Source organism: Dermacentor andersoni, chromosome 3 (genome assembly GCF_023375885.2).
Source record: "Dermacentor andersoni chromosome 3, qqDerAnde1_hic_scaffold, whole genome shotgun sequence".
Taxonomy (NCBI): Eukaryota; Metazoa; Arthropoda; class Arachnida; order Ixodida; family Ixodidae; genus Dermacentor; species Dermacentor andersoni.
The window spans coordinates 187902804-187930340 of NC_092816.1; the positions used below are offsets into that span (position 1 = coordinate 187902804).

At 47.1% G+C, this 27537-nt stretch overlaps 1 protein-coding gene across 1 annotated transcript; it reads right to left on the bottom strand.

The window, feature by feature from the left end:
• Window positions 1–440: 440 nt before the first annotated feature.
• On the bottom strand, window positions 441–27537 carry LOC126535589 (2-Hydroxyacid oxidase 1-like). The gene is made up of 8 exons (XM_050182411.3): window positions 27372–27537; window positions 25473–25624; window positions 19255–19510; window positions 15420–15583; window positions 13237–13328; window positions 6780–6938; window positions 4703–4772; window positions 441–1322 (listed from the first exon to the last, which is right to left on the bottom strand). Exons 1-8 carry the CDS (start codon window positions 27497–27499, stop codon window positions 1240–1242), a joined length of 1104 nt encoding a protein of 367 aa, XP_050038368.3. The 5' UTR covers window positions 27500–27537; the 3' UTR covers window positions 441–1239.

The window sequence follows — 27537 nt, forward strand, 5'->3', positions numbered from 1 at the left end:
TTATTCCAATCTCCTGACGTCAAAATTGCGCAACCACCGACGCAAGCATCGGGCGGTCACCCGCAGGGTTGTCTGAACAGACCAATCAAACGCTGTCCTCATTCATAGGAGGTCACTTTTGTTTGCTTGAAAAACGAATAATATTGCCTACACTGAGCAGCTTTTCTTATCTAATTGGCTGACAAGAGGCGACGAACCCCCTCAAGTGGAGAGGGATTCGATGGGATCGAACCACTGCACTGAAAATCGATAAGCGGTTGAAGAGCGTGGTGCCGGCGTCTCCTATTGGTCCACCTTCCCTTACTTGGCTTGAGGTGGCTGGTCGAAAATCGCGGCGGCAAGCAACGGAAGTTTAAGATTGCAGCTAAGACGGATCCTCATAAAAGAAGAGTTGGCAGAGCGAGGTCGCAAACGTGCAGAAAAGGCTCAAAAACGTTACGCGGCCACGCAAAAGGTTTTATTGTACGCAAATAGTCCCATGTTCTCCGGCAGGTGCGAGTAGCCAGTACCTGAGCGATCGGTGGCAGCCATCTTTTATTCCTTTCGGAACGGGGCAGCCTGCGGCTATTCAGAAGAAAATTCAGTTTTGTTCGGCATATTAATATATCTTTAACGCATACACGTCACTTTGACGCGGTGAGTTCTTGCGGTTTTGTGACGGTGCGTGACAGGCAGGTGAAGTGGGTGCAGCCCGAAACCTTTGTACCAATAGCCGAGGGCTAATGGCGAAAAGGCGTCGAATCAGAAATAACTATTTTTCTTTTGTTCGGTCAAATCATGCATGATAGGTGTGTATGCGTCATATCAGATGGGGAGCTATCGCGGTTTTCGTGACGTCGCGTAACAGACAGGAGAAGGGGTGCGGTCCAAAAAAGTTTTTGACCAATCGCGGAGGGCTCATTTCAGAATTGGAATAGGACAATTTGGAATAGTTTTACGTTATAGCGCCCTTGATCACGGTTAGTACACAACAAAAAACTATGGTTCGAATCCCTACTAGCCAGAGCTATAAGACATCAATTCAGTCCTGAATCGACGGCATGGTAAAGCCCTGAATTACAAAAACTGTCCCCAGCTCCGCTGAGCGAGAGCACTAGGCTATATTTTGTTCATGTCCACATAACCATGATGACTAAACTCGAAATCTTCTTGGCTCTTCTGGTTGCTGTGCTTTTGTTTACTCTTGTTCATCGCTGCTGTTGTTCTGCAAAGGATCGGTTGCACCCAGTCATGCAGCCTTCACAGAGCACACCGCAGTGGCCTAGGGTGTCGCTTCTCGTCAATGACGAAGTCTTCACACAGGTCGTTAACGTCCGAACAACCTAGAAGGAAAGGAAATGTTGTGGTACCAATGTGGTCAGTATGCTTGCGCAGTATAAACCGCACTTGTCGTGAACCTTATAGGTGTTTCTATAGCATCTGCTGGTAAATATTTACCATACCTTGATAATAGACAGATATTTGTTTACCACATACCACACGTACTTGTGTGGTACTTGCATCGCAGAATCTAAGTGTAGTCATATTGCAGAATATAGCAAATATGGTCTCCGGAATTCCGCACAGTGGAGGAAGCTTCATGAAAGAAAAAGAAAGTTCACCGACAATTACGATACTCTCTAACGCGAAATTTGGGCGCAGCTCTATAGATGCTTTAATTTCGCGATATATTGGCTGGCGCGAACAATCTGTCTCGTGCGGCACGTTCCAAGCGCAGTAAAGTGTGTCGCATCTGCCTCGCTAATCGGGAGATCGCGAGATGCAGTGGGGGTGACGCATGGGTGCGATTTACAGTAGCCGCCGCAAACAGACCTCTGCTAAGGCAGCGCTTTGTTTTCATACAGACGACGTGCGCCACTATGGCGCCATATCGTAGCCATTGTCACCACGCAGCCCGTCTTGTGCGGCACTACATTTCTCGCACTTTAGTTCCACCAACGACGAGAGCGGCCCTGCGTCGCGGGGTAGTCAGGCCACCAGTTCCAGCAGCGATAACACCCGAAGGGGTGTCACTTCGGGGCTTCACCCTCCTCCTGCTCTTTCCTTCTGCTCTCTTCGCTATGGCCTTTCTTTCATCTACCGCTGCGCTCCGCGTTCGCTTTCATTGTTCGCGGCGCTTTGGTTACGCCGACGTCGCTGACGCTCGCAGCAGGAACGATCTATTAAGAGCTGTTCTCTAAAATACCACTCACTTGAAAGTACCTCGAAGCTACACAGAAAAACCTTTAGGATTTTCCTAGACGGCTGCTCCAATATACGAAAGTTTCGAATAATGAATCGAATAGTGCGATTCAATTTTTGCATCGAATAGTCACTCATCCTACATCAAATTTGAACATCTTTAAAGTACTTTTTGGATATATCAATGTGTAAACTGCGGGCAATGAAACATTTTCTAACTCAGGCATATCCTAAGAACAAAACAAACGGATTAACGTAGTGGGACAGGCTACATCGTTCGGGTAACCAAGTTTTGCCTGTTACAGAGTGATTATTCGCACTTTCCGAATAGTGCTGTGTTTCCTAACAAACTGTTTATTTGTTTCTATTGCTCAATTTCTGCTTTTAATAAACGCGTCATGACGTGCATTGTCTGGACAAAAACTTCCTAACGTTACCATCATTAGAATGTGAACATAGTTTAACATTCTTTCTGAAAACGGCGCTTCATTATTCGGAAACTATTCGAAAAGTAACTTACATATGACTTGATTTGATTCATTTCAGGGAGCATTCGATTCGTATTGGTTTCGCTCATGGTCCGGGGATTGTTAGTGGGGCACATCCAACACCTTTCCGTGGTAGTAGGACTGCCATTTGCGTTAAACGAGAAGCTAAGGGATTATTCGCACCAGTGACTCGTGGTGTGAGCCTAGACATTGACCACCTAGACATTGAAGGCTTCTCTACGCTTTCGTGACGTCGCCGCACTACGAGGGACCTGGAGATTCAGTTCCTAGTGCGTTTCACTTTCCCACACACTCCCGTGCGCTTGTTATGGCTCTTGAAAACAAAAGCAAAATACGTTCTTAGTCATGTTTTGCTTGCGAAGCATCCACGCTTAACCGGATTTCTCTGTTTTCTAGCATTTTTGTTTTTGTTTTTTTATTTTGTATCACTCCGCTTTCGACAGACTAGTAATGATTTTATGTCAGTGCACAGATCTAAGAAGCCAAGGTCGTATTATTTTCTGTTTACATCGCGGTATGCAAGGAACTTCCACAGATGATCAAGTTTAGCTTACACTTTGCAGCTCAAATTTCGCTCTCAAGTAAACTTTTATGTTTAGAAGAGAAACAAGGGCCAGAAAAAGAGCAACAGAGATGTTACACGACTAAGTAATGGAATCGCAGAACTAGCCTGCAGTTTTTGTTCAGCGAACCGGGACGAACCGCATCATTCCCGAGACATTTCGCTGGGGCGACCGGCGGGTCACGCCTGTCGGCGCATCAATCGCCGTGAGTCGTTACTTCGTCGACAATTGCGGTTGGCTGAGCGACCTCTGTCAATCGCGGGTGTGCATACGCTCTATGAGATTGTAGAAAGAGGCGAAAGTAACCGACTAATCGTACGGCACGGACGCAGCCTGCAGCAAACACGGATTTGCTTTTTTGAAAAGCTGCAAAATAAACCAAGTTTCATGAAAGGAGCAGCTCTCAGTCACCGGAAATAAGCCCCGAACACACATCCTCCGCATGCGGCGCTCTGTCAATTCAGCTTACTGAACTGTACCACAAAGTAGAGATCATCGATTCAGCTACACCAGTGATTGTTTCGCCCCGTAGACTAACCTGAATTCCTATTCATGCAGTAGGACGTGCAGAGCCTAGCTACAGTAGTGGTAGTGTTAGCGACCGCCGCTCACAGGCATAACGGTAGACTTATGTGGATACATGGGCCCATCTGTGTGTTGTTATTCGCCATCATTTATATGCATCATGCTTTCTCTCTCTCTCTCTCTCTCTCTCTCTCTCTCTCTCTCTCTCTCTGTCGGAGCGTGTTTCATGGAGGCTCGTGCACGGATAGACTTATAAACGCTAGTTCTGCAGAACATTACAGGGAGCTGACGAGAGGAAGTGTGCGTAGTTGACGAAATGGTCCGCCACACTTACGCTGTTTCATGCGCGTGACACGCTTCTGAAGCTACGCGAGAAGTTCGGAGTTCAAAATATTGTTACACACGAGGTGTTTAATGCAGAACCAGATGAATCTGGTTGATAGGCGCGTTTTGAGAGCGGTCACGAGGCAGCTTGACTAACGTCGTCCTCTTATTTTCTTCCACCTGGTTGTCTGCGCGGCAGCCGTGTGTTATGACAGAGCCCGTGACAATATATATACCTCCGTTCGTATCTTGGTCAAGTTTCGTGGTTGCGCATGTCCGCGCGAATCCATCGCGAGCCTGCACGTAAGGCTGCCGCGACGAACTGCAAACGGACACATGAACTGGAAAATTGCGAAAAGCAAAGTGATTTAGAACAACGTATTAACAACTGCAAGACGATGTTTGTTCATTTTAAGGGCTAAAACCTTTTCATTCATTACTGCGCCCATATACGGTACAATTTTACATAACGACTGGTAAAAAAACGAAATATTTCTCGGTTCGAACGCAGCCACTGCTAGAAGTCTCGCTAGCCTCCACAGCATGGCAGGATATACGTATGAAACGGAGTATGAAGAGGCGGTAAGGCAAAACACCAACCGAGCAGTCGCATGGTGTGCTCCAGTTCATTCCTCAGTATTCGCAGGACCCTCTGGACTCCTTGTTCGCCCTGCAAGTCGAAGAGCTACTGTCAACATACACTCCAAGATTGTGTCGTGTTGCGCACTATGAAAAGGCGGCCGGCCGCGATGGCTTAGCAGCTATGGTGTTGTGCTGCTAGCACGAGGTCGTGGAATCGAATCCCGGCCGCGGCGGCAGCATTTCGACGGGGGCGAAATGCAAGAACACCCGTGTCCCGTACATTGGGGACACGTTAAACATTGGGGACATGTTAAACATAAAATTAGGCCTAAGTCCCGCACTACGGCATGCCTCATAATCAAATCGTGGTTTTGGCAGGTACAACCCCAGAATTCGACTTCACTGTACAAATAGCGACTAACCTGTCATGGCGAGTAGCTTCGAGTGTCGTCCACCAGAGATCAAGTAAGTGCGCATTGTGTTATACCGTCCAGTCATGAAACGGACATTTTTATGCTCTTTTGCGGAAATTAATGGTCGTCCCAAAGCTTTCGTCACAATAGAGTTCCGCACAAGAATCACTGCTCGTTGGATAGTTATTGTTGAAAAACATGGGCTCTGAGGTCCCAAAACGGCATGGGGAGAGGAGGGGGGAGGGGCTTAGAGGCACGCCGTATGGTAGAGGACTATGGATAATTTTTACTACCTGTGGGTTCTTTAGACTGAAGGTATACGAGAGTGTTAAGTTTGCTTGCGCCGAAAGCCAAGTGAACGTACTTCACGGGGAGCGCTTTGCAAACGCGATTGAATTGTGCAAATCCCAGTGAACGTCTATTGTGCAATCCTGCGCTACTCGGGCGTACCTCGCTATACAGAGGCTTCGTAACTTCTCTGCGGGTGACTCGTCTATACTAGATACTCTAATTGGCTTCGGATACGCCCGATCGTGTGCATAGCATGTTGTGCGAGCCTTGCGAGGCAGACGTCGTATGGATGAATCTTTGGCCTGCATTGGCAACCAGCCACTTTCTGAAAACCTTCTTTTACGTCGATTGCCAAAGTAATCAACGGTCGAGGTCATGAAGGCCATCGGGCTCTTTGACAAATAGTGAAGCGAATCTACGACTCTGTAATAAGGCTCCCCGGATAATTTTTTTCTACCGTTTTCATTCATGCCTTTTGTCTTCGTTATCATCATTCACACTTTCACGATCTCTTACACCAATGCCGAGGAGCAGGTTAGAACACAATAAATAAAACTGAGCTGTCCATTTTTTCCTCGTAATGAATATCTCTTTTATGTCTTGTCTGTGTCATTTATGCTGTCCTCATATTAATTTGGCAACGCTTGCCAGGCCCGGGGCCAGACAAATTTCTCCAGTTTTCATTAAGACACTTTTCGCTTGCACCTTCACTCCATTTATCTTTCAGTTTCTCTCTCACTCTCCCTCTCTCTCTCTCTCTCTCCCTTGGTATAAATGTAGCCCAAAACCTGAAACCACGGCTCTTGCGTGGTATACTTCTAGCTATGCAGTGACTTGATTAACATACCAGCTGTAAGACATGGATAAAAACAAAGAAGTGCACCCGCAGCATGACGACAGACCCCAGCCACCTACTTTCTAATTGTTTGAATAAAGTACTTTACAAATATTTTTTTTTAAACTGGCATAATGCGTGCAGTCAGAAGCGCTACAAGATGTACGCGACATATTTTAAATATCATTACTTTGATCAGTCATATTCCTACAGTGCACTATATATATCTTGGCATGCGCAAGTGTTAAAAAAAAACTCTGGAGGGCTTTACATACCAAAAGTACGAAATGAATATGAGGCACATCGTCGTAGAGGGCTGCGTAATAATTGTCACCATATTTTGTTTAAATATCCATCTAACTTTACCAAGTACTCGAGCGTTTCTTTGCATTTCGCGCAGACTGAGATGCAGCCACAGCGCCAAGGATCGCACCCGCTACCTCGAACGTAGCAGCTCGACGTCATAGACACTACGCTACCGCGGCGGGTCGCGCACAATTTCGCACAAACGATAGTCTGTGCTCTTTTCGGCCATGGCAATGCATGACACGCGTACGTCGTATGCGAGTCCCCAAAGCACTGGTCGTCCCACGAAGACCGCGCGAGCTCCCAGCGCGAGCGCCTTGACCACGTCGGCGCCTGTGCGCACTCCACTGTCCAGGTACACTTCCAGCTTGTCACCCACAGCAGCCACGATCTCAGCGAGGACGTCAATCTGCAGTGATGGGAAGAGCGATTTCAAATTAACCTGTCTCAGTTCGCGAACTGCCTGATTTATAATGAGCTCCTGCTAACAATTAGAACTCAAAAAAGGCTTTAGTATTGTAGTGGACACTATTCATAGGGCCCCGCGGTGGAAGAATACACTGTACTATCGCCATGAGGCATATAGGCTCGGCGATGGTAGCTGCGAAATCAACACAGTCACCTGATAAATAAATGCCAGGTCTGTATGGGCCTTCTGTTCCTACAAGTTGGTGACCTCGGATGTAGTACCACATCACAACTTTATACGTCTACCAAGTTTTTTCTCGACTCCATGGAACCGGCCGCCGAACAACGACGTCTCGAAGAAAATGGAACGTCATCACCGCTACACTCAAATTTCCCGATTTCTGGATCTCGGGCTGTTAATTCTAGTTCGTCCACATCGAGGCGCAGTTTCGCCGTCACCGAGTGGCATCTCGGGCGGCCAAGTACGACAACGTCGAGAGTCAGCTTGACCCGACCACTGCAGCTTTGGTCCGCGACATTTTGCTAGCACCTTCGCCTGATGATCAGTACGACACCCTTAAGCGGGAGTTACTACGGCGCACCACCGACTCTGAGTCGCGGCCCATACAACAGCTCCTCTCATCGGAGGAACTTGGTGGCAGAAAACCGGCTGAGCTGCTTCGCCGCATGATACAACTCCTGCGAACCAGTGCATAATCAGCAGACTCGAAAATCCCTCGGGAGCTCTTCCAGCGTATACTGAACTACGTACGCATGATTGTGTGTGCGTCACCTACTACGACATCTGTCGAGGCCTTAGCAACGATGGTAGACCAGATTATGAATTCTTTCCATCCTGTAATATCCGCTGTTCACTGCTGTAATGCAACCGTGGAGACACAACCCCAGTTACAGCAGCACTTTGACGAACCCGACAGTTCAAGCACGCACCTTGCTGCGCAAGTAGAGAAACTAACTAACCAGTTGGCTGCCTTTCACTTTCGTACGTATAAGCATCAGCAGCAGCATCCCTCGAAATGACCAAAACTTGTCACGCCCTCCTTCTCCCATTATTTGTTGGTATCACTCCAGATATTACCTTCGCGCACGTCCGTGCCGTTCGCCTTGCAACTGTCCGGGAAACGGTCGGGCCAGTCAGTGATGGCGGCTAGTACTACTGGCCCTACATCAAACCGTCTCTTCTACATCCCCGGCCGTGTTACGAAAGTTCGCTATCTTGTAGACACTGGTTCTGAAATTTGTGTCATTCCCCCTACTTTTCAAAACCGCAGGAGACATCGCCATGACATGTCTTTGCTCACTGCCGTCAATGGTTCTAACATTAAAACGTATGGCCAGAAATCGGTCACTCTTCACCTTGGTCTGCGACTCCCTTTTCGATGGCTATTCACTGTATCTGATGTCCGAGGGCCGATCCTCGGCGCTGAGTTTTTGTGGAAGTTTAACCTTCTCGTCGACCTTTGCCCTTGCCGCCTTCTTCACTCCTGAACAAGCCTGTCCGTACAAGGTATCGCCCCGTGTGCACCAGCTTTACACATGGTGCCCAAGAAGACGGGTGATTGGCTTCAGTCTGGTGATTACCGCACCTTAAACAAAGGGACGATTCCCGATAGGTACCCTATACTCTACATCCACGATTTCGCCGCATCGCTTCATGGTTGCTGCATATTTAACAAGGTGTATCTAGTAAAATCCTACCCCCAGGTTCCTGCAGAGCCTTCCGACATTCCTAAAACCGCAATCATTACCCCTGTTGGCATGTTTCAATACGTGCGCATGCCATTCGGCCTCCGTAATGCCGCTCAAACATTTCAGCGGTTCGTCGATCAAGTCTTCCGTGGCCTGACTTGTTGCTTCGTCTATTTAGACGACATTCTTGTATTTAGTCACTTTGCTGTGGAACACGGAGCTGATCTACGTAAGGTGTTTGAACGCCTCCGTCAGTATGGCCTGGTTGTAAACATCCCCAAGAGTGAGTTTGGCATTGCTGATCTCGATTTCCTGCGCCATCGAGTAGACGAGCATGCCATCGAACCCGTCCCACCCCGTGTCCAAACCATTAAAGTTTTTCCACATCCATCTTCCACCGAGCAATTACCGGCTTTTCTGGGCCTCATCGGTTACTATCGTCGTTTCATTCCTCGTTGTGCTTCAATTTTGCAGCCTCTGCACAATTTACTGCCTGGCACAACACGAGCTAGCGCACCCATATCGTGGACTAATGCTGCTGAATATGCTTTTATCTTCGCCAAGAACGCCCTTGCTACCCCTACTCTACTGGCAAACCCGCAGCTAGATGCTCCAATGTCCGTTATGGTAGACGCGTCTGACATAGCTGTTGGCACCGTGTTTCAACAGCTAGTTGGCAAGACATGGCAGATTCTATCTTTCCCTTCAAGGAAGTTCAGACCGCAAGAAACACCGTACAGCACTTTCGGTCACGAATTGCTAGGACTCTACCTCACAGTCCGCCACTTCCGTCACGACTTCGAAGGGCGTCAGTTGTTTATTCTCACCCACCGCAAACCACTCATTTATTACCTCCAACAGTTCCTCGACGCTTTTCGCAAAATTCGCCAGCTTGCATATATTTACGAATTCACTACTGATATGCGGTACATCAGTGGTGCCGATAATCCCGTTGCTGATGTTCTGTCACGGATCGACATAAATGCAAGCCACGTAAATCGTTCCGGCATTGACTTCGTATGCTTCGCTACCGCTCAACGCAGAGACCGTGAACTTCACACTCCTGGCTGCAAACGATCCTCTACGCTTCGAAGGCATCTTACTGCCTGGTTGCAACGTTACTGTGACATGCGGCATGCCTACGGGTCTTCCTCGACCGTACGTTCCACAGCCATTTCACCAGGAGGTTTCTGACGCACTACGCTCCTTATCGCGCCCTGAAGTATGCGCCACACAACGTCTCGTCCCTTCCCGCGATCTCTGGCCGCGTATGAATGCTGACGTCCGTTGCTGGGCTCGGGCATGCATACAGTGCCAGCACGCCAAGGCCAGTCGACACACTATGAGCATTTTCCACCACCAGACGTTCGTTTCGACCACGTTCACACCGATATAGTTGGTCCGTCCTCGAACCAACGATAGATACGCACTTGTATCGACCGCTTCACACAGTGGCCTGAAGCAATGCCACTCTCTCATATTACTGCAGTGTCTTTAACCCCGACAATCATAAATACCTGGATTTCTCTTTACGGTGTACCACGAACTATAACGGCAGACAGAGGAAGACAGTTTGACTCGTGTCTCTTTCAAGCTCTCTCCCGTCTTCTGGCTGTAACGCACCATACAAATGACAGCTCATCACCCATGTTACAATGGCATGGTGAAACGCTTACACCGTCAACTGAAAGCAACACTTCGTGCCCATGACTCCACAATTCTATGGGCAGAGCGCCTGCCTTTGACTCTACTATGTATTTGCACAGTTCTGAAAGCAGATGCACAGTGTTCTTTAGCAGAGCTCGTTTTCGGCACGAAACTTCGCGTATCCGGTGAATTCTTCGCCTCGGAACAGTCCTCTGCTGGCCTACAAACATGCTTTAATTTAGCTGTGCACGCACAAGATGCTATTTTGTCATTCAACCCGTTGATGTATCAGATTATTTGCTCGCAAGAAATTTAGAAGCATCAGCAAACAGTGCTCATCCCAGCCTTGGAGCGTTCGAACTGCGCCCAGCCGCGCTAGTTTCCTTTCCGACCCTGTGACCACACCTGTATTCAATTAGAACTTGTCCAGTTGGTTTCCAACTCACGCATATAGACTAATACAAGTGACTTTGCCTAAAAATGAGCTCCGCTAAATTTTGAAAAACTGTTGCAAGAAACTTGAGATGGTCCGATTGGTTGTTATTGACATCTGGTGGTTCACTAGGGTTTGGGAACTTCTACGGGCGGCGGGTGTCTGCTGCCTTCGTGAGCCCGAGCCCTACCTCGAACACTGCGTACTTCAAGCATGAACAAGCACCAGTCATCGGAGCCACATGACCTCATCCCACGTATCAGTTAAATATAAAAAGAAAGGTGTGGCCCTGACACACACGGAACTATCACTTGGTTTCATCCCAAGACACGCTGACTAGGTAACATTACAGTTTTTAGTTTCTGTGCACAATATCTGTATTTAGCTTCTCAAAGCAAGACAGGCGCTATTGCCTATACATTGTGAGAGGCTATATATGATATACTGCAACACGAATCGCAGTGTAGAGTTGCCTATGAAGGACGATAAATATCGAGTATAATACTCGTACCAGTGAAGCAACGCCATGAGCGAGTACTTGCACCTCTTTTTTTTTTTTTTTTTTAGCGTCTCTTTTTTAAACCTCCCACTCGATTGAAAGGTTCCTTGTCTGTAAAAAAAATGTGTGATGCTGCTCGCTGGGCAGGTCGGACGTTGGCACGGACAGCGTACGATTTGCCACGGTTTCGCCGCTTAAATCTTTTAAACAGTTCAAGGTAGTCTCACGAGCCTTCACAAGTACTCTTGGGGGTTTAATAAACCGCGGAGGAGCTGGCTCCTGGAAAACGCGTATTGCGGGGTTGGCTCGAGAACAGGGAAGACAAGCGCGGTCTTTTTTGTTCTTTTGGGCTCGAACCACTCTTGCCCTCGACCCACTAGCTACATGTGGCAATAGGGTAATCGGCAGAAAGGACCCTCTCGGTTTCGACGAAACATCTCCTTCCGATGCCAGGAACGACAAACCAGTGAGCACAGCACCAAGCGAAGGTGCCGCCCTGAACCTTGATGTCGTAGCAATCTTTGTTTATTTGGACAGTGCTGCCAACGCAAGTAACGGATTGCAGATTGATCAATAGCTTTTAATTATAGTTTATCAATCAACAAACATTACCGCCTCCTCCCTCTAAAACAATATATAGATGAATAAAGTTGATTCCAGGGCTCCCACTCATTAATAATCACAACACAAGCTGCTCACAAGCTCCAATAGTCGCTGTTGCATAGAAATCGTTACGAGAAAAAATTGTGCACTCGAATATGACGGACGTCGTAGCTAGTGGCGGGCTATTAGACATCTGGAGTTCCTTAACCCTCACCGAAAATATATCTGTGTAAAGTATTACACGAGAACATTATGGGACTGGCCCCCACCTAAATGCGGCGGCCGGGAGTCGAACTCGTGACCTCATGCTTACAAGCAGAACGCCATAGCCACTGTGCCGCCGTAGCGGGTATCGAAACTCAGGTCTTCCTGAGCGCGACATATTGGCTTTCTCCCGGTCATCCTCTCTCCCAGAACATTGCAAATTAGGCTAGTTGGCAGGTATTTTCGAGGGTACACAAACGAATACAAGGCCTTTTTTTTTTGTGTTGGTTATATTGTGGACGGGTCATCGCGCATTGGCTGACATAAGCTGTTCTAGTAGAGATGAATTTTCTGCTGTGTAACTGAATTGCGTGTAATGCACAAAGCGAGCAGCTGAAAGTAGGCAATTAAATAATTCGCGAGGAAACCGTCTTGACAATCACGACCAGCACGGAAAATTAAAATAAGTTTCTTTCCAATTTGTTTTCATGTGAGCTTCCCACGTGCACATGTGCCTTACTCGTTTTTTGTGCATCATATTGAACTATAGTAGTTCCGCTTCAGTGAGTTGTGTTTTTCAAGGTCTTATACAGCGAATATTTAATGTCAATTTACAGGCCGACATATGGAAACACACTATGAGACAGATTGTGTAAACAGGGATGAAGTACATTAGACAGGCTGGCCAACGTTTTGTAGGGTGGGCCTATCTGTGTCAAAGGTCCACCTATCGAAGCGTTGGTTATCATGCCACAGGCACTTTTTTATCCCTGTTTATACAACATCTATCCCACAATATTTATTGGAGACGGAAACTGAAAAAAAAAGGATAGATACGTTAGGCTTGCATTTCACTTGCTTGCATATATAATTTTGCAATTCTGACTAGCCTCCGGCTTCGAGTTTAATTTACCTTGCCTATTGCGTGCTTTGTATCGTAAATAGCACAGTAAGAACTTATGTTTAAAAATAAATTTTCTCATATGTGCGAAATTTCCGTTTCCCATGGTGTCATGGTAACGCAGTGCGCATGCTCGCGCGTCCAAGGGAAATCGCAAGAAGACGGACAAAAGTGGACATGAATGCACCACACGCATAGTTTTGTGGTCTGTACCTGTTCTTGTTTGCGATACTAAAAAAAACCACGCGACGTCATGCCAACGCGCCTACAAGCCTGCAAGAGGCGAAAGGAAGCCCACGCACTGTTGCCGGTGTTCCGTCCAGTTGGCGTCCACCGTGGTTGGACACGAGCACAGCAGCTGCACCATGCCGGTGTGCTTCGAGGGCGTCTTCGGCTGCGGCAAGAAGACAGGAATTCAATGAAAAAATATGGCACAACAAATCTCAAGGTAAGCGCAGACGTTAATGCGATTTGCATTGAACCAATTTAGCGACCCACCGTATTGCCGTCGCAGAGATCTGTTATGCTTGAAGCAAGGTTTCCCTCTCGGGCTTCGTTGATGGCGATGATGGTGTTTATTGGTATCACCTCTGAAACGGGGCGCCGACAAATAGTCTCCTAGGCTGCTTGATTTAATCAAGCTTTGATAGATCCATTCTAGCATTCTGCCTATCAGATCTCTATCTTTACTGTTGTCCTTAAAACCTTTATCTCTATGTTGTACCGCCGCTACGCTTGCAACGACTACGATTGTATCAATCTGCCCTGCATTTTCAAACCAATATTCTAAACGATTCTAGCTTATCTCGACTGCTTACCAGTTAATATTTCCATCCTTTTTTATATCCCAATGCTTCTGGAAGGTGGACGTTCCTTGTTTGCCTCGTTGATTCAATATATTGGTATTCAAGTGCGATGTGCCGAGTTGTTGCCGAGCTTTTGTTGCAGCGCATGCATGCGTCATCCTGTGGTGCATATTTTCTCCGGCATGTATTTATGCTCAGGCAGCCATTTCGGGAATCACATAGCAAGGAACTAACTACCCTTTGTGCTATCGCGTACGCATTTTCCCTTCGATTTCCTTCTTGTCTTTCTTGTAAATATCCACGGACTCTTTTGTTTCCAGCCTTTAAATTCTATTTACTGCATCTGTTTACTTATTTTCTTTTTGATGTCTCCAGATCGTGTACATGGAGTACACTTTCAATTACCCTGTACTTGGTTTCCAACTTCATTGACCTCTTTCTCCATTCCGTGTAGACGCTTTTGACGCACAGGTATTTGTGCACTTTGGCACGCGTTTTCTTTTCACCCATGATCGTTCAATTTTCTTCAAAACTAATTTAGCTCTGCGCTTCTGTGAGTTCGAAGGAAGACTAATCTAAGTCATGTTGCACAGCCCCATTGGTGGTCGTCCCACCCAACATTCAACACGAACGAGATTCCCAATTTATATTAAAGAATTGCATGTGCGAACGTTATTGTTGGCGCCTTTACATATTTGTCAATTGCTCGCACAACTTAGTTTATCGGTGGTCGGCCTTTTTCGAGTGCGTCCGTGAACAAAATTGATCATCATCAGCAATGACTCGTATCCCTCTGAGTAAGCATAAATGCAATGGTTCATCGCCCTCGTAAAGCAGAGGCTACAAGCACTCAGCAAAGTGAAGCGAACAGTGCACACAACCTTTGGAATTACGCATACAACTTACAGAACAGCGTGCATTTCAATAAAGAAGAAGCTCAAAACAAGCATCTATCATCATCAGCAATGGTTCATACCCCCGTAAGCAGCCAACAGTACAATGGCTCATACCTATTTGTGCCCAATCCTTTTTTCGCCAACTTGGGTCGCTGTGTAGGTTGTCTATCATCTAATTAGTAGCCTAACGGACTCCTGTGCTGACGGAACACAGTTCGAAATCAAACATCGGATCAACCCGGGTCACTGGGTATGTGGCATTCAGTAGTTACCGCTCTTCAATCAACCTCTTTGATGCCAACTAGGCGCACTAATTATGTGGCACTTCGTCTGTGCCACTCTTCAATGAATATTTTTGACGCTAACTTGACGCTAACTTGACGCACTGCCACATATCAGGGACCACATTTGACCCGACAATTAACCAGTGATCCAAGTTGACCAGATAACCTGGTTCCCTCATCACAGCAGCCCCGTGCTTTAAGCATTAGCAGCAGAAGCTTGATGTGGGCGAGTTGGCTTTGCATACTTGAACAAAAGAGCGCTACGAAGACGCGGACTAAAAGAGGAACATGTACGACGGACAAAGCGCCTTGTCCGTCGTACATGTTCCCGTTTAAGTCCGCGTCTTCGTAGCGCTCTTTTCTTCAAGCATTTAAGCATTAGATCATGCACAGTTCTGTGACGCAAATTGGTGGAAAGACCGTTAAAGACAGACAGACTCCGGAAAGCGCGTGAAGTACTCTGAGAACGCCTAGTGCATTACTAGGACATCACGCTCACCCGCAAGGACACCCTTGACGACCACAGGTAGCTCTGAAAGAGTGCGCAGCCATTCGATCTCCTTGAAGGTGGCGCAATGCATGGCGCTTACTTCGCGGGAGTGCTCGCTCACGGCAGTGCAATCGGGCCTGTGGTAGGAAAACGATGCATCCAAGTTGGCGGTACTGCAGAAAAAAGAGGTACGAAAAGAGAATGAGAAAACATGCCGCATTAATGACGTGGCCGAACACACACACACATAAATCCGCCCGTCCGTTAGTTTGCCCATCCCTCAACATTTACCCATCCGCACATTCATCCCTGCGGCCAGGCACGTACCCAGGATTTTTTTTCGGTGGGGGCCCACCAGCTCCATCATCATCGTCATCATCATCATCATCATCATTCATCATCCTGTTTTATGCCCACTGCAGGACGACGGCGTCTCCCTGCGATCTGTAATTACCCCTGTCCTGCGACAACCGATTCCAACTAGCACCCGCGAATTTCCTAATTTCATCGCGCTACCTAGTGTTTTGTCGTCCTCGATTGCGTTTTCCTTCTCTTGCTACCCATTCTGCAACCCTAATGGTCCAACGGTTATCTAACTGGCTCATTACATGACCTGCCCAGCTACATATTTTCCTCTTGATTTCAATTTGAATATCGTCTATACCCGTTCGCTCTCTGATCCAAACCGTTATCTTTCTCTCTCTTAACGTTGTGCCTAGCAATCTTCGTTCGATCGCTCTTTGCGCGGTCCTTAACTTGCTCTCAAGTCTCTGCTCCATATGTCAGCGCTGGCAAAATGCACTGATTGCACACCTTACTTTTCAATAATAATGGTAAGCTTCCAGTCAGGAGCTGGCAATGTCTGCCGTATGCGATCCAACCTATTTTTATTCTTCTGTGAATTTCCTTCTCATGATCAGGGATCCCTGTGATTAATTGACCTAGGTAACCGTACTCCTTCACAGTCTCTAGTGGCCGACTGGCGATCCTGATCTCTTATTCCTTTGCCCGACTATTTGTCATTATCTTCATCTTCTGCATATTAATATTCAACCCCACTCTTACACTCTCTCTTTTAAGGTCTCCAATCATTTGTTGTAAGTCGTCTGCATTGTTGTTGAATAGAACAATGTCATCGACAAACCGAAGGTTGCTGAGCTATTTGCCGTTGATCGCTACTCCTAAGCCTTTCCAGTTTAATAGCTTGAATTATTCTAAGCACTGAGTGAATAGCTTTGGAGAAATTGTGTCTCCCTGTCTGACCCCTTTCTCTGTAGGTATCTCCCTGCTTTTCTTGTGTAGAATTAAAATAGCTGTAGAACCTCTGTAGATATTCTTACGCGAAGGACGAGTCAGTAAGACGAGAAACTATTTACAGATTATATTTACAACAACGTTTGCAGCGCTGACCGCTTAGTATCACAGCGCGAGCCCAGTTCGTTCTTCCTCCTCTTTTCTGGAGTGATGGCACCCACGCGCCTCGTTCAAACAAACAAATACCACACGCATGTAGCAATAGTTTCCAAGCTTTTTACGTAAGCGTTCTGTACTCCTGGATTACGTAGTGCCTCTATGACTGCTGGTATCTCTACTGAATCAAATGCCTTTTCGTAATCTAGCTATGCCACATAGAGAGGCTTATTGTACTCTGCGGATTTCGCGATAACCTGATTGATGACATGGATGTGATCCATTGTAAAGTATCTCTTCCTGAAGCCAGCTTGTTCCCTTAGTTGACAAAATGCAGTGTTGCCCTTATTCTATTGGAGATTATTTTGCTAAATATTTTATATAATACTGGGAGCAAGCTAATGGTCCTATAATTTTTCAATTCTTTAACGTCTCCTTTTTTGTGGATTAGTATAATGTCTGCATTCTTCCAGTTTTCTGAGACCCTTGCAGTCGATAGACACTTCGTATAAAGAGCCGCCAGTTTTCCAAGCATTATGTCGCCTCCATCTTTGATTAAATCGACTTTTATTCCACCTTCTCCTCCCGCTCTTCATCGTTTCATGTCTTGCAGGGCCCCTCTGACCTCATCGCTAGTTATAGGAGAGTTTCTGTATCCTGTTCATTACTATTTCTAAGTGAGGTATCGTGACTCCTCTGGGTACTGTATACAGGTCAGCTTAGAATTTTTCCGCTGCTTTTACTATATCTTCGAGATTATGATGATATTATCCTTCTTATCTTTTAGTGCATGCATACATCAAGGTTTGTCCTATGCCAGGTTTCTTTTTTACTGATTTCAGGCTGCGTTCATTTTTTACGGCTTCTTCAGTCTTTCTCATATTATAGCTTCGAATATCAGTTAATTTCGCCTTGTTGATCAGTTTTGACAGTTCCGCGAATTGCGTAACGCTGCGCGGCCGCCAGTCCCATACAACCGCGTAGAGGGCAGGACACTGCGATTCTAGACGTACTGCGCCCACCACAAAAGGTTAGAAAAACACCCACATAAGCACAGCAGAGAAGTGGCCACGTGAGGCGGTTCGACCGATAACTGTAGAAGCGTCATTCAAAACAAGTAATTGTTCTCCACTTCCGGTGGCGTTTTCTCTACTTCCTTTTTAAACACAAAGATGTTGATCCATAAATATTCTCATAAACAACTGTTAACTTTTTTATTGTTCGCTTTTCCTTGCAATTTGGTTGTTGCCTTGGCTCTCTCCCTTAGTAGATCGCTTAATTTCTCAACTCCTTGCGATTTTTGTTTCCAGTTGCCAATTTTGCATGAAAAGTGCTATACAATTAGGGAAAAACAGACGAGGTAACGGGCGACAGTCATCTTGCTTATGGGTTTAAGGGTTATTGCAGGGTTTCATGATGGACGCTCTTTCACATTATCTTATTTCCGACCTTATCTAACCCATATCACGTGTATATGGTTCCGGGCATCTGCCAGCGTCGCGGCGAGCCGTAACTCAAGAAAATAATGAAGCAAAGAAACAAGTTAAACGCAATGGGCGTTTTCTCCGGCCGCAACTCGTTCCATGAGAGTACAGACCAGCTAAGTAACAGCCGCATCCCTCTCCTGGTCCCAGGATCAGCCTAAACAAAGAAGGTTGAACTAACAAAAGCAACAGCTATGCGCGTGATGGTTGAATAGATGGTGACAACTGAACGCATCTCGAGTTAATCGCGCGGGTGCGGAATCTATGAGAAAACATTACAAGAGATGCCGATAACTACCGCCATCTAAAAGGAGTGAAAAAGGCAGCATAATGCTGACTGATGATTAGCTACCAAGTCTCAACATTGATCTGGCGGCGCTTTAGGAATGTGTGAGAAGTGGTGGCGTGGGTGGGGAGGGGGGGGGGGGGGTATGCCACTTGATTTCGGGGGGGGGCCCGGGCCCCCCCGGGCCCCCCCCTGGGTACGTGCCTGCCTGCGGCCATCCTTCTTTCCGCACCGTTCCGCCCGCTCACTCACTCACCCACCCTCCCTGCCAGTAAGCTAGCCATACACCAACGCATCCATCCACCCACACACGCACCCATTCATCAATCGGTCGAGTGCCTCCGTCCATCCATTCATCCGTCCTTCCATTCATCCGTACATCATGTTCATTCATCTATCCGTCCATCCACACCCATCTATCCGTCCAGCCAATAATCCATTCATTCATCCATACACAACCATCCGTCCATACATAACTATCCGTTTGCCCGTCCATACATCTATCCACCACTCCCGTCCATACACGCACCCATTGATCAATCGATCCATCGATCCATCCATCCATTAATCCATCCATCCATCCATCCATCCAAATCATAAAATGCCGGTTTACTGCTTAATATAATTTGTGAAAGACTGTAGGTGTTCTGAAACGCTTGCGGACCTGAGTCCGTGGGGAAGGCTATGCGGGTACTCGTGGCGGCTGATCTTGTCTCCGTCGACGGGAGCGTCCGCGGTCACCACGATGGCCGTGCAGCCCTGCTCTGCGGCCCTCTTAACCAACGATTCGGTGAGGCACCTCTCGCTGAATAGGTACACCTGCTGCCAGAGCACGCAGTCGGGCGCGTTGGCCCTGACATCCTCCAGCGGCACGGTGCTCAAGCAGCTCAGGATCATAACAGTTCCGACCTCCTGCGCAGCTATGCCGTACAGAAATAGAAACAGAGATCTTCCGGAGCGCCCTTACCGAAATGCTTACTCAAACGCGTGAACAACTATCGGCACCTGCATTTACAATAACGTAGAAAGATAGAGGAGTTGAAAATCATGCATACTTATTAATGAGCGCGAAAACGACGAAAGACAGCGTTAGTCGGCGTTCGTCCTGTGTCCGTCTAACTCTGTGTCTCCCGTTGTTTTCGCGCTGACGAATAAGTATGCTGCGTTGACAGGGTGCAAGAGTTAAGTGGAGCAGTCGACTGAGAAGTTTTTGACACGTTAGCATTCTTAGGGCACTTCACGCACTTTCCGGGCACCAACTATCTCTCTACCTATGTTTGTTTTTATCTATATACGCATATATCTAATCGTTTTCTCGCCTATCCGGGTAACTGGGTAGTCCGCGGTAGAATGGGTCGCGCATCGGACTGCTGAGCTGGGGGAGCACCTAGGGTTAGAAACCAACCGTCGTACCAACTTGGGCCATTGTGTATGTGACGATGTGGACATATGTGGCGGTCTTCAACGAACCTCTTTCACGCCGAAATGGGTAACTGTCGATGCGCGAATGAGTAGATACCGCTGTTCAAAGAAACTCTTCGACGCCAACTTGGAGCGCTGGCTAGTCGGTCTGTGCTCAACTTCAATGAACCTCTTTGATGCCGGCTTGGGTCACTGGGTATGTTCCAGTAGGCGTGTGCCGCTCTTCAATGGGCGTCTTTGACACCAACTTCGGCAACTAGGTAATCGCCACTAGGAATGTGGCCCTCTATAATTACAAAAGAAATATCGATTAAATTTCTGCAATGCTCAGCGAAATCTAACCGGCACCGAGCGCGGTCTTTAAGGCAGTTCAGAGCAACCCGGCAGCGTTCCGACCCGCTCATCTCGCGATTGGCGATTTTGACCAGCCAAATGTAACATTATGTTACCTTTGAAATTTCTCCCTAGGCGGGTAGAACGGAAGCCAGTTTACACGGGTTGCTCAAGCAGAGCAAGCAGGCACTTTAGGGTTTAGCAAGCTGCGTCACAAGTCTAGTGGGTACATGCCACTGTTCAAGGGACGTCTTTCACGCCATGGCTTTACCGAGCTGCGCTATAAATGCACTGGGTATGTGCAGCCTATTCAGTTAACCTCTCACCAACCTGGGTCACTGTGTATGTGCCAGTGGGGTGTGCGGTCAGAGAGGGAACAACTATCACCGTTCGCTCGCACTGGCGTGCCACATGTCTCCGAGGCCACGCGGGAACTCCTCGGCAGCGCCACCAGATGCCGCGGCATGTCCAGAAAGAAGCGCGAGAGGGAAGGCCGCTGCCGCATGAGGCGTTTCTCAATGCGTGCACCGGAGCGCCATGCATTTAGGATGCCACGCACAGGTTTCGCTGTGGTGACGTTAGATGAGGAATTGGTAATTGAAATATCCAGTGTGTCGAAATATCCAGAAAAGGAAGGAAACCGTTATTATGTGCCTGTTTAGACGTTACCGCAGCGTATGACCACGCGCATCGGAACATTTATTGGGATATTCGTGTAAAGAGAAGTATTATGCAACGGTTGTATACAACTTTTGAGGAATATTTACCCATAAAGTATCGTTTGTATTGAATGCGAAGGGGTGAGGAGCAAGTACAAAATTGATATATTCTAAGTACTGAGACAAGGGTGCCTGTTATTCCCGCCGTTGTCGATGGTGTGTATAAGGATGGAAAATGCATTAGCAGGAATCAATAGCGGGTTTATTCTCATATAAACAGATGGGAAGGATTGTAAAAAAGGAGCTGCCAGGCTTATTTTATGCGGCCGACATCGTGTTGCGTGCTAACAGACAAAGCGATATGCAACGTCTGGCTAATATCTCTGCGAAGGAACGTCAGAATTCAGCCCTGAAATGTAGCGTTGTAATATCACGGCGCATGGTATTTATTGAAAACAGCGAACATACAATGTGAGTACAGTGTCAGGAAATACTTCTGGCAAACGAATACACATACCTTGGAGTAAGGATACACGGAGACGATAGATACATGAAAACACAGGAAATAAAGCAATAATGGTAGAGCGGAAGAGAAATGCGGCCGTAATTGTACGCAGAGTGCTGTGGGTAGGACATTGGGTAGGACAGTTGCAGAGATGAGAAAGATACAAAAGGCAAAGATAGGTAGGGCATTAGGCAAAAAAAGAAAAAAGCTTGATGGCACAACTCACCGCCGCATTCCAAAGGGGGCGCTCGTCCCATCCATTCATACGTCCAGCCGTAGCCTCATACATCAGTCACTTCGCCACTGGCAAAATGTTGTGTCGATATATCTTTCAATTATAAGTGCGTTATCGTCGATAATCATCGTGACATGGGTTTTGCTTATTTGTTTAAATTTTTTCTTCACAGGCGTACGAATAAAACCGACACAAGTTTTATAGGATGCACATATAATTCCTATAATTTGCATATTAAGGGTCATCGCGTGCCGTGGTCTTCAACAAAAGTTACTGCCCTGACGTACGGTGACACTGCTGCACAAGTACTGTTGAACGACCGCAACATTCTCATGTTGCGGTCGGCATTACACAGTCGGTATGCTGACTGCATGCCGACTGTGTACTGCTGTGGAGGCAATCGATTGTGCCCTCTTTGACTGCCAAGGTGCCGCGTTTCGCTGAGGCTTTTCTCTGTGTGCCACTCAAAAGTCTTTAGTCTTTCTTGTACATTTTGTCGACGTCACTCCAAGCTTCGTCAATGACGTTTCTTGGGTTGTGCCGGTGGTCAGAAGAATTGGCAGGCATTTATATTGGCACTCACTGATCGCTTCGTTGATACATGCGTATCTTTATGTTATGAGTATACACTCGAATTATCGAAGAGCAGTCACCAGAAGCGTATTGTAGATATACGACATACGAGAAAGGTTAAGCTACTTCAGAAAACTCGTTCGTAGCCTCATATTTATGCGAGTCTGTGAAATATCACAACTACACTTCAAGGCGGCGCTCATGTACGCTTATATGGAGGTGTGCTTGCGTCGGAATTTAACGCTACATTTCGTAATCTATTGTTTCCCTTTTTTTTTTGTTTCAGAACAAAAAAGAGCTGCTGGTGTATAGAGCACCATTCGACTATGAGGGCCGACGCAGCAGTTAATATAGGGCTGCATAAAGTGGTCGAAAACGTTCAATACGTCCCCCGACTTCCAATATGCGACACGTGAACCCTGAAAGTTGTCACAAATCTTGTTAAATGCATGAAAAAAGATAAGGCTGTGCTTGCTGGAAGCCAAATTATGACTGCAATATCGAAGTGAGCATTGTATGGCACGCGCAGTCGATAGGAATAAAGAATAAGGTACAGCCGCATCCTCGCTAAATAAATGCAAACGCAAAAGTAATATACATTTCGCGTTGGATAAACACACTCAGAAAGGCAGAACGAAAAACTCTGGAAACAGAATCGCTTCGCTAGTCGCGAGGAGAGGTGAGACACGACGGTCTTAAAGGTACGGTCAATTACAGCGCGCACAGGGGCAAGGGCAGGAAACGTCGAGGAAGCGACTACATATACTGTCCTCGTCCAGGTGTGCACTCTAATTCACAGTACCATTGAACACCTTCTAGCCCTGTCTCAGGTATGGACAGAAACCGAACACTATCGGTTCCAAGTGCAGTAAACGTTATCTGTTGGGAGGGGGGGGGGCAGCAGGACTAACAATCCATAGGCCTTTTTTGTTGTTGAAATGAAAATAAAAGAAAGACATCCATTAACCTTTGAAGATGGTCTAGGCTATTGCATTTGACATAATAGTAATAAATACAAAATATTGTAATGAAAGAAAGAATGTCACACATTCGGTAAATCGAGAGCAGAGTAAGCGTAAGAGAGTAAGCGAGCGAAGGCCAAATGTAGTTCCGAGCTGTCTAGAACATGCAGAAGGCACTCATTCTGTGTGCAAAGAGAACTTTTAGCCTACAACGCGAGCTTTTACGGCCTGTCATGCTCCTGTCGTGCTTGTCGTACGGCCTGTCGTGCTTTACGGCCTGTTTCGCCTGAGTCCAGCGACAGAAGGACTCAGGCGAAAGTGGATGAACAAACAACTTGCCGCAGGTGGGGAACGAGCCCGTAACCTTCACATACGAATGTTGTGGGCTCGTTCCCCACCTGCGGCTAGTTGTTTGTTCATCCACTTTCATTTCTATTAATTTATCGTTTCTGTATTTCATTTATTAAGCACAAGTAATTTACCCTATGGTGTTTTTGGTGTCAGTGTTTGTTGGCTTCTTATGATATGACTAATATATTAGTCATATCATATATAATATAATCATATCATATCATATATATATATAATATATTAGACTAATATATTAGGGCCCCTCGGTTAAGCCCCTTTCTTCTCGTTTAAACAGTATGCAAGCCATTTTTCATGCGTTAGCATTCTTAGAGTACTTCACGAACCTTCCACGGGCCATTAAACTACGCATGTATGTTTCAATGTCTGTATATATCTATGTGTCTACATGTGTTTGCGTGTGAGTATATAACCGTTTTACCGCCTACCTGGGTAATTTGGTAGTAAGTAGTGGAATAAGTAGCACATCGGGCAGCTGTGCCGACGTAAGAAAGTTCGAAAGCAAGCGTCGGACCATCTTGGGTCACTGAGTATGTGGCAAAGTCTACATTCGTGCCGCTCTTTCACGCCGACATGGGTCACTGCAGACGCGGGACTAGGTGGGTCATCATCATCAGCAGCAGCAGCCTGGCTACGCCCACTGCAGGGCAAAGGCCTCTCCCATACTCCTCGAACTATCCCGGACATGTGCTAATTGTGGCCATGTTGTCCCTGCAAACTTCTTAATTTTATTCGTCCACCTAACTTTCTCCCGCCCCCTGCTGCGCTTCCCTTCTCTTGGAATCCAGTCCGTAACCTCCTAGGTGGGTACCGCTGCCCAAAGCAACTCTTTGACGACGACTTGGAGTGCTGTGTATGTGCCACTCGGTCTGTGCCAGTCTCCAACGAACCTGTTTGATGCCAACTCTGGTTATCGGGTATATGCCAGTAGATGTGTGCCGCTCATCAGTGAACGGCTTTGATGACAACTTGGGCAAATAGGTATACGCCATGGACAATGTGCCGCTCTTCAACGACGAATACCATTCCTAGTTCCTCCGCTCCTGAGCGGAATCGAACCAATCACGAGGGATTCTCAAGGACAGCGACTGGACGCATTAGCAGGCTGCGCCATGAATGCACGAGGTATGTGCCGCTCTTCAATGAATCTCTCACCAAGTTGTGTTACTGCGTATCCGCCTCTGAGTGTGCGGCAGGCGAGGGAACAATTCTTAGCGTTCACAAGCACCGGCGTGCGACGCTCCTAGATGGCGCAGCGGGTCATTAAACCAGCGCGAGGGAGGACCCCGGTTGCTACATGACGCGTTTCTCAGGCACCACGCATCTCGGAGGCCACGCGCAGGTATCGCGGTTGCGACGCTAGATGGCGACGAGTGCTTTTAGCGAGGCGCGAACGAGAAGTCCCGCTGCTGTACACATCTCGTGCATGCCTCGTTTTGACGGTGGCAATGCACTGTGTCGCCATGCGATGCTAACGCATTACCGTCGACAGTTATCACGAGATGGCTTCTGCTGCAATACTTTATGTAATTAATACGTGGTTTTGCGGAATGTGAATGAGTGACACCAGATCTGCAACATATAAAAGTCCGAGAACCCACATAAAAACAAGCGGGTAATAAAAGATGCGCAGATCAACAGTTAGCGGGCATGTCAAGTGGCAAATAAAGTTAACACCCGCCTCCCTTTTCTCTTTCTTTCCTTATCTATCGCTCTAATGTTGGGGACCGCTTCGTAATCACGTGTAACAATTTTTTTTTTTTGCGTAAAACAACCAAAACGGGCGAAAGATGCCGTGCAGTAGCATACCGCGGGAAGACCTACCTTGCGCCGTGCCAACCTCTCCCACAGGGTTCGCGATCTTCTGAGCCGCGGACGGCGACAAACCAACGGGGAAAGGTATTGTGTGGCCGAGCACGCTGGTCGACGTCCTGATCGTTTCCACGCCAGTGAGCACCCGGGGCCTGAAGCGGAGCCTATGTCAACGCCCCGGGTTAGGATAATCAGTAATCCGAGCGAACCAGGAGACGAATCCGAAGCGGCATAAGCAAGCAAACACCCTTCGATTTGTTGATAAAGTCGTTATTTACGTAAGAGGTATATGTTTTATATTTCTCAGGAATACACCGCAATGTAAACTGTGGTGGTTGTCAGACATAACCAGCATTTGTTCGATAAATTCGAAGTGCGTATTTACTTAGACAGGGCTAAGGTCAGAGTGAGGTCACACGCAATGACGCGACGACGTTTTAATTACCTTTTATCTTCGCAAGACCTGGACCGATTCTGGAGGTAGTGCAGTCTAAAAATGTGGATACATAGTGCCAATTAAGGCGGCCCGATTAGCCATTGTGGAAACAAACACTGCATGTAATGCGAACTTAGGAATGACCCGCGGCGGCAGTTGAGGCACATGACTGCAGACGTGAGCTACAACACAGAGTATGTTGTTGCGCTAGTCGATTCACCGATTCAGCAATATTTTAAACTGCGTGAGGAAAACAAGGCAGGAACACAAGCGTAGACGCACCCACAAAACGCAGGCTTCAAATTAGCTTTATTTCATCGAGGTAGGGAATCTATAAACTTCTTCCAACTAGAACAACACGGAAAAATCGCGAAATTGTGCACAAGTCAGCGGTGAAAAATGGCAAGGCCACGTGTGCATTAAGAATCCGGGACAGTCGAAATGTCCCCACTTCTTTCCTCGATAGCGTGATAAAGAAGGCGAGTTAATGCATTTGTCACCCCTTTTAGCGATGTATGCCCCGATGAATTCTTTCTGTTTTTGATTTTGCCTTCGAAAGCAATTTAGTCTGCTTCAGATAAAAAAGCTGTTTGCATTGTCTCTGTTCCATGAAATACCGCTGTTCCCTGAAACAGCGCACTGTCAACAAACTTATACCTACATGATCCTTAAGGCTGCGAAATGGCCTATATGCCTCACGACCTTACACCCATAAGTGTGTAAGAGTAAGAGTTATAGACCAATTTTACAACCTTAGCTATAGACTGATTTATAGACAAATGTTAGGGGGAGTTTGAAACCAATCTTTGCAGCATTACACTCGTCAGGGTGTAAAGGTGTTATAGAGTTATGCAGGGTTACAGTGTTACAGAACTGTAGAGAGAAAACACGGGTTGAGGGTGAAAAAAATCGGTGTACAGTGGAAGGTAAATTATGTGCTTTAACGTAACGAAACTGGCGCAGAGCTTTATGAGGCACGCCTTATAGTGGGAAGGCTCTGTATACATTTTGACCACCTGGCGTCCTTTAACGTGCACCGAAAACACAGTACCCGAGCGTTCCGGCCCACCACTCCCATGGGAATGCGGTCGCTGGGGCCCGGGGATGAACCCACGACCTCTTTTTCAGCAGTGCTGTGCCTTAGCCATGCGTCACCACGGTGCGTAGCTTTCGCTCCCATCCCCGACGTCTATAGCCTTCTCTCTCTCCACGTTCGACGTAATGAATTGGGCGGTATTATTTACCGTCTTTGCGATTAACGTAATGTAGTTGACGTGGCAGTAGTTGACAATGTGATCCTTGCCTGCAAGTTGTTACGCTACCTTTAGCCTTCTGACTAATTTAACAAACATATCATTTCTTACAGTAGGCGACTAGTGGTAGAGGGAAAAAGGGTGAAACGTAGACATATGTTGACCCACCGGCGAAGCTATCATACTAAGCGAGAGGGCATGTCAGCTGTGCTATATACATACCTCTGGAACGCGCGCGTGTTCTCCGAGGCGGTCTGCTCTTGTCCCGCTCCAATGGCGATGTAGGTTCTCGCGCTTTCTTCGAGCTTGGCCTCGGCTAGGCGCTGAATGTCCGCCACCGTAACCGCCATCGGGGCTGTTGCCTTGCGCACCTCCAGTGGCCCTGCTA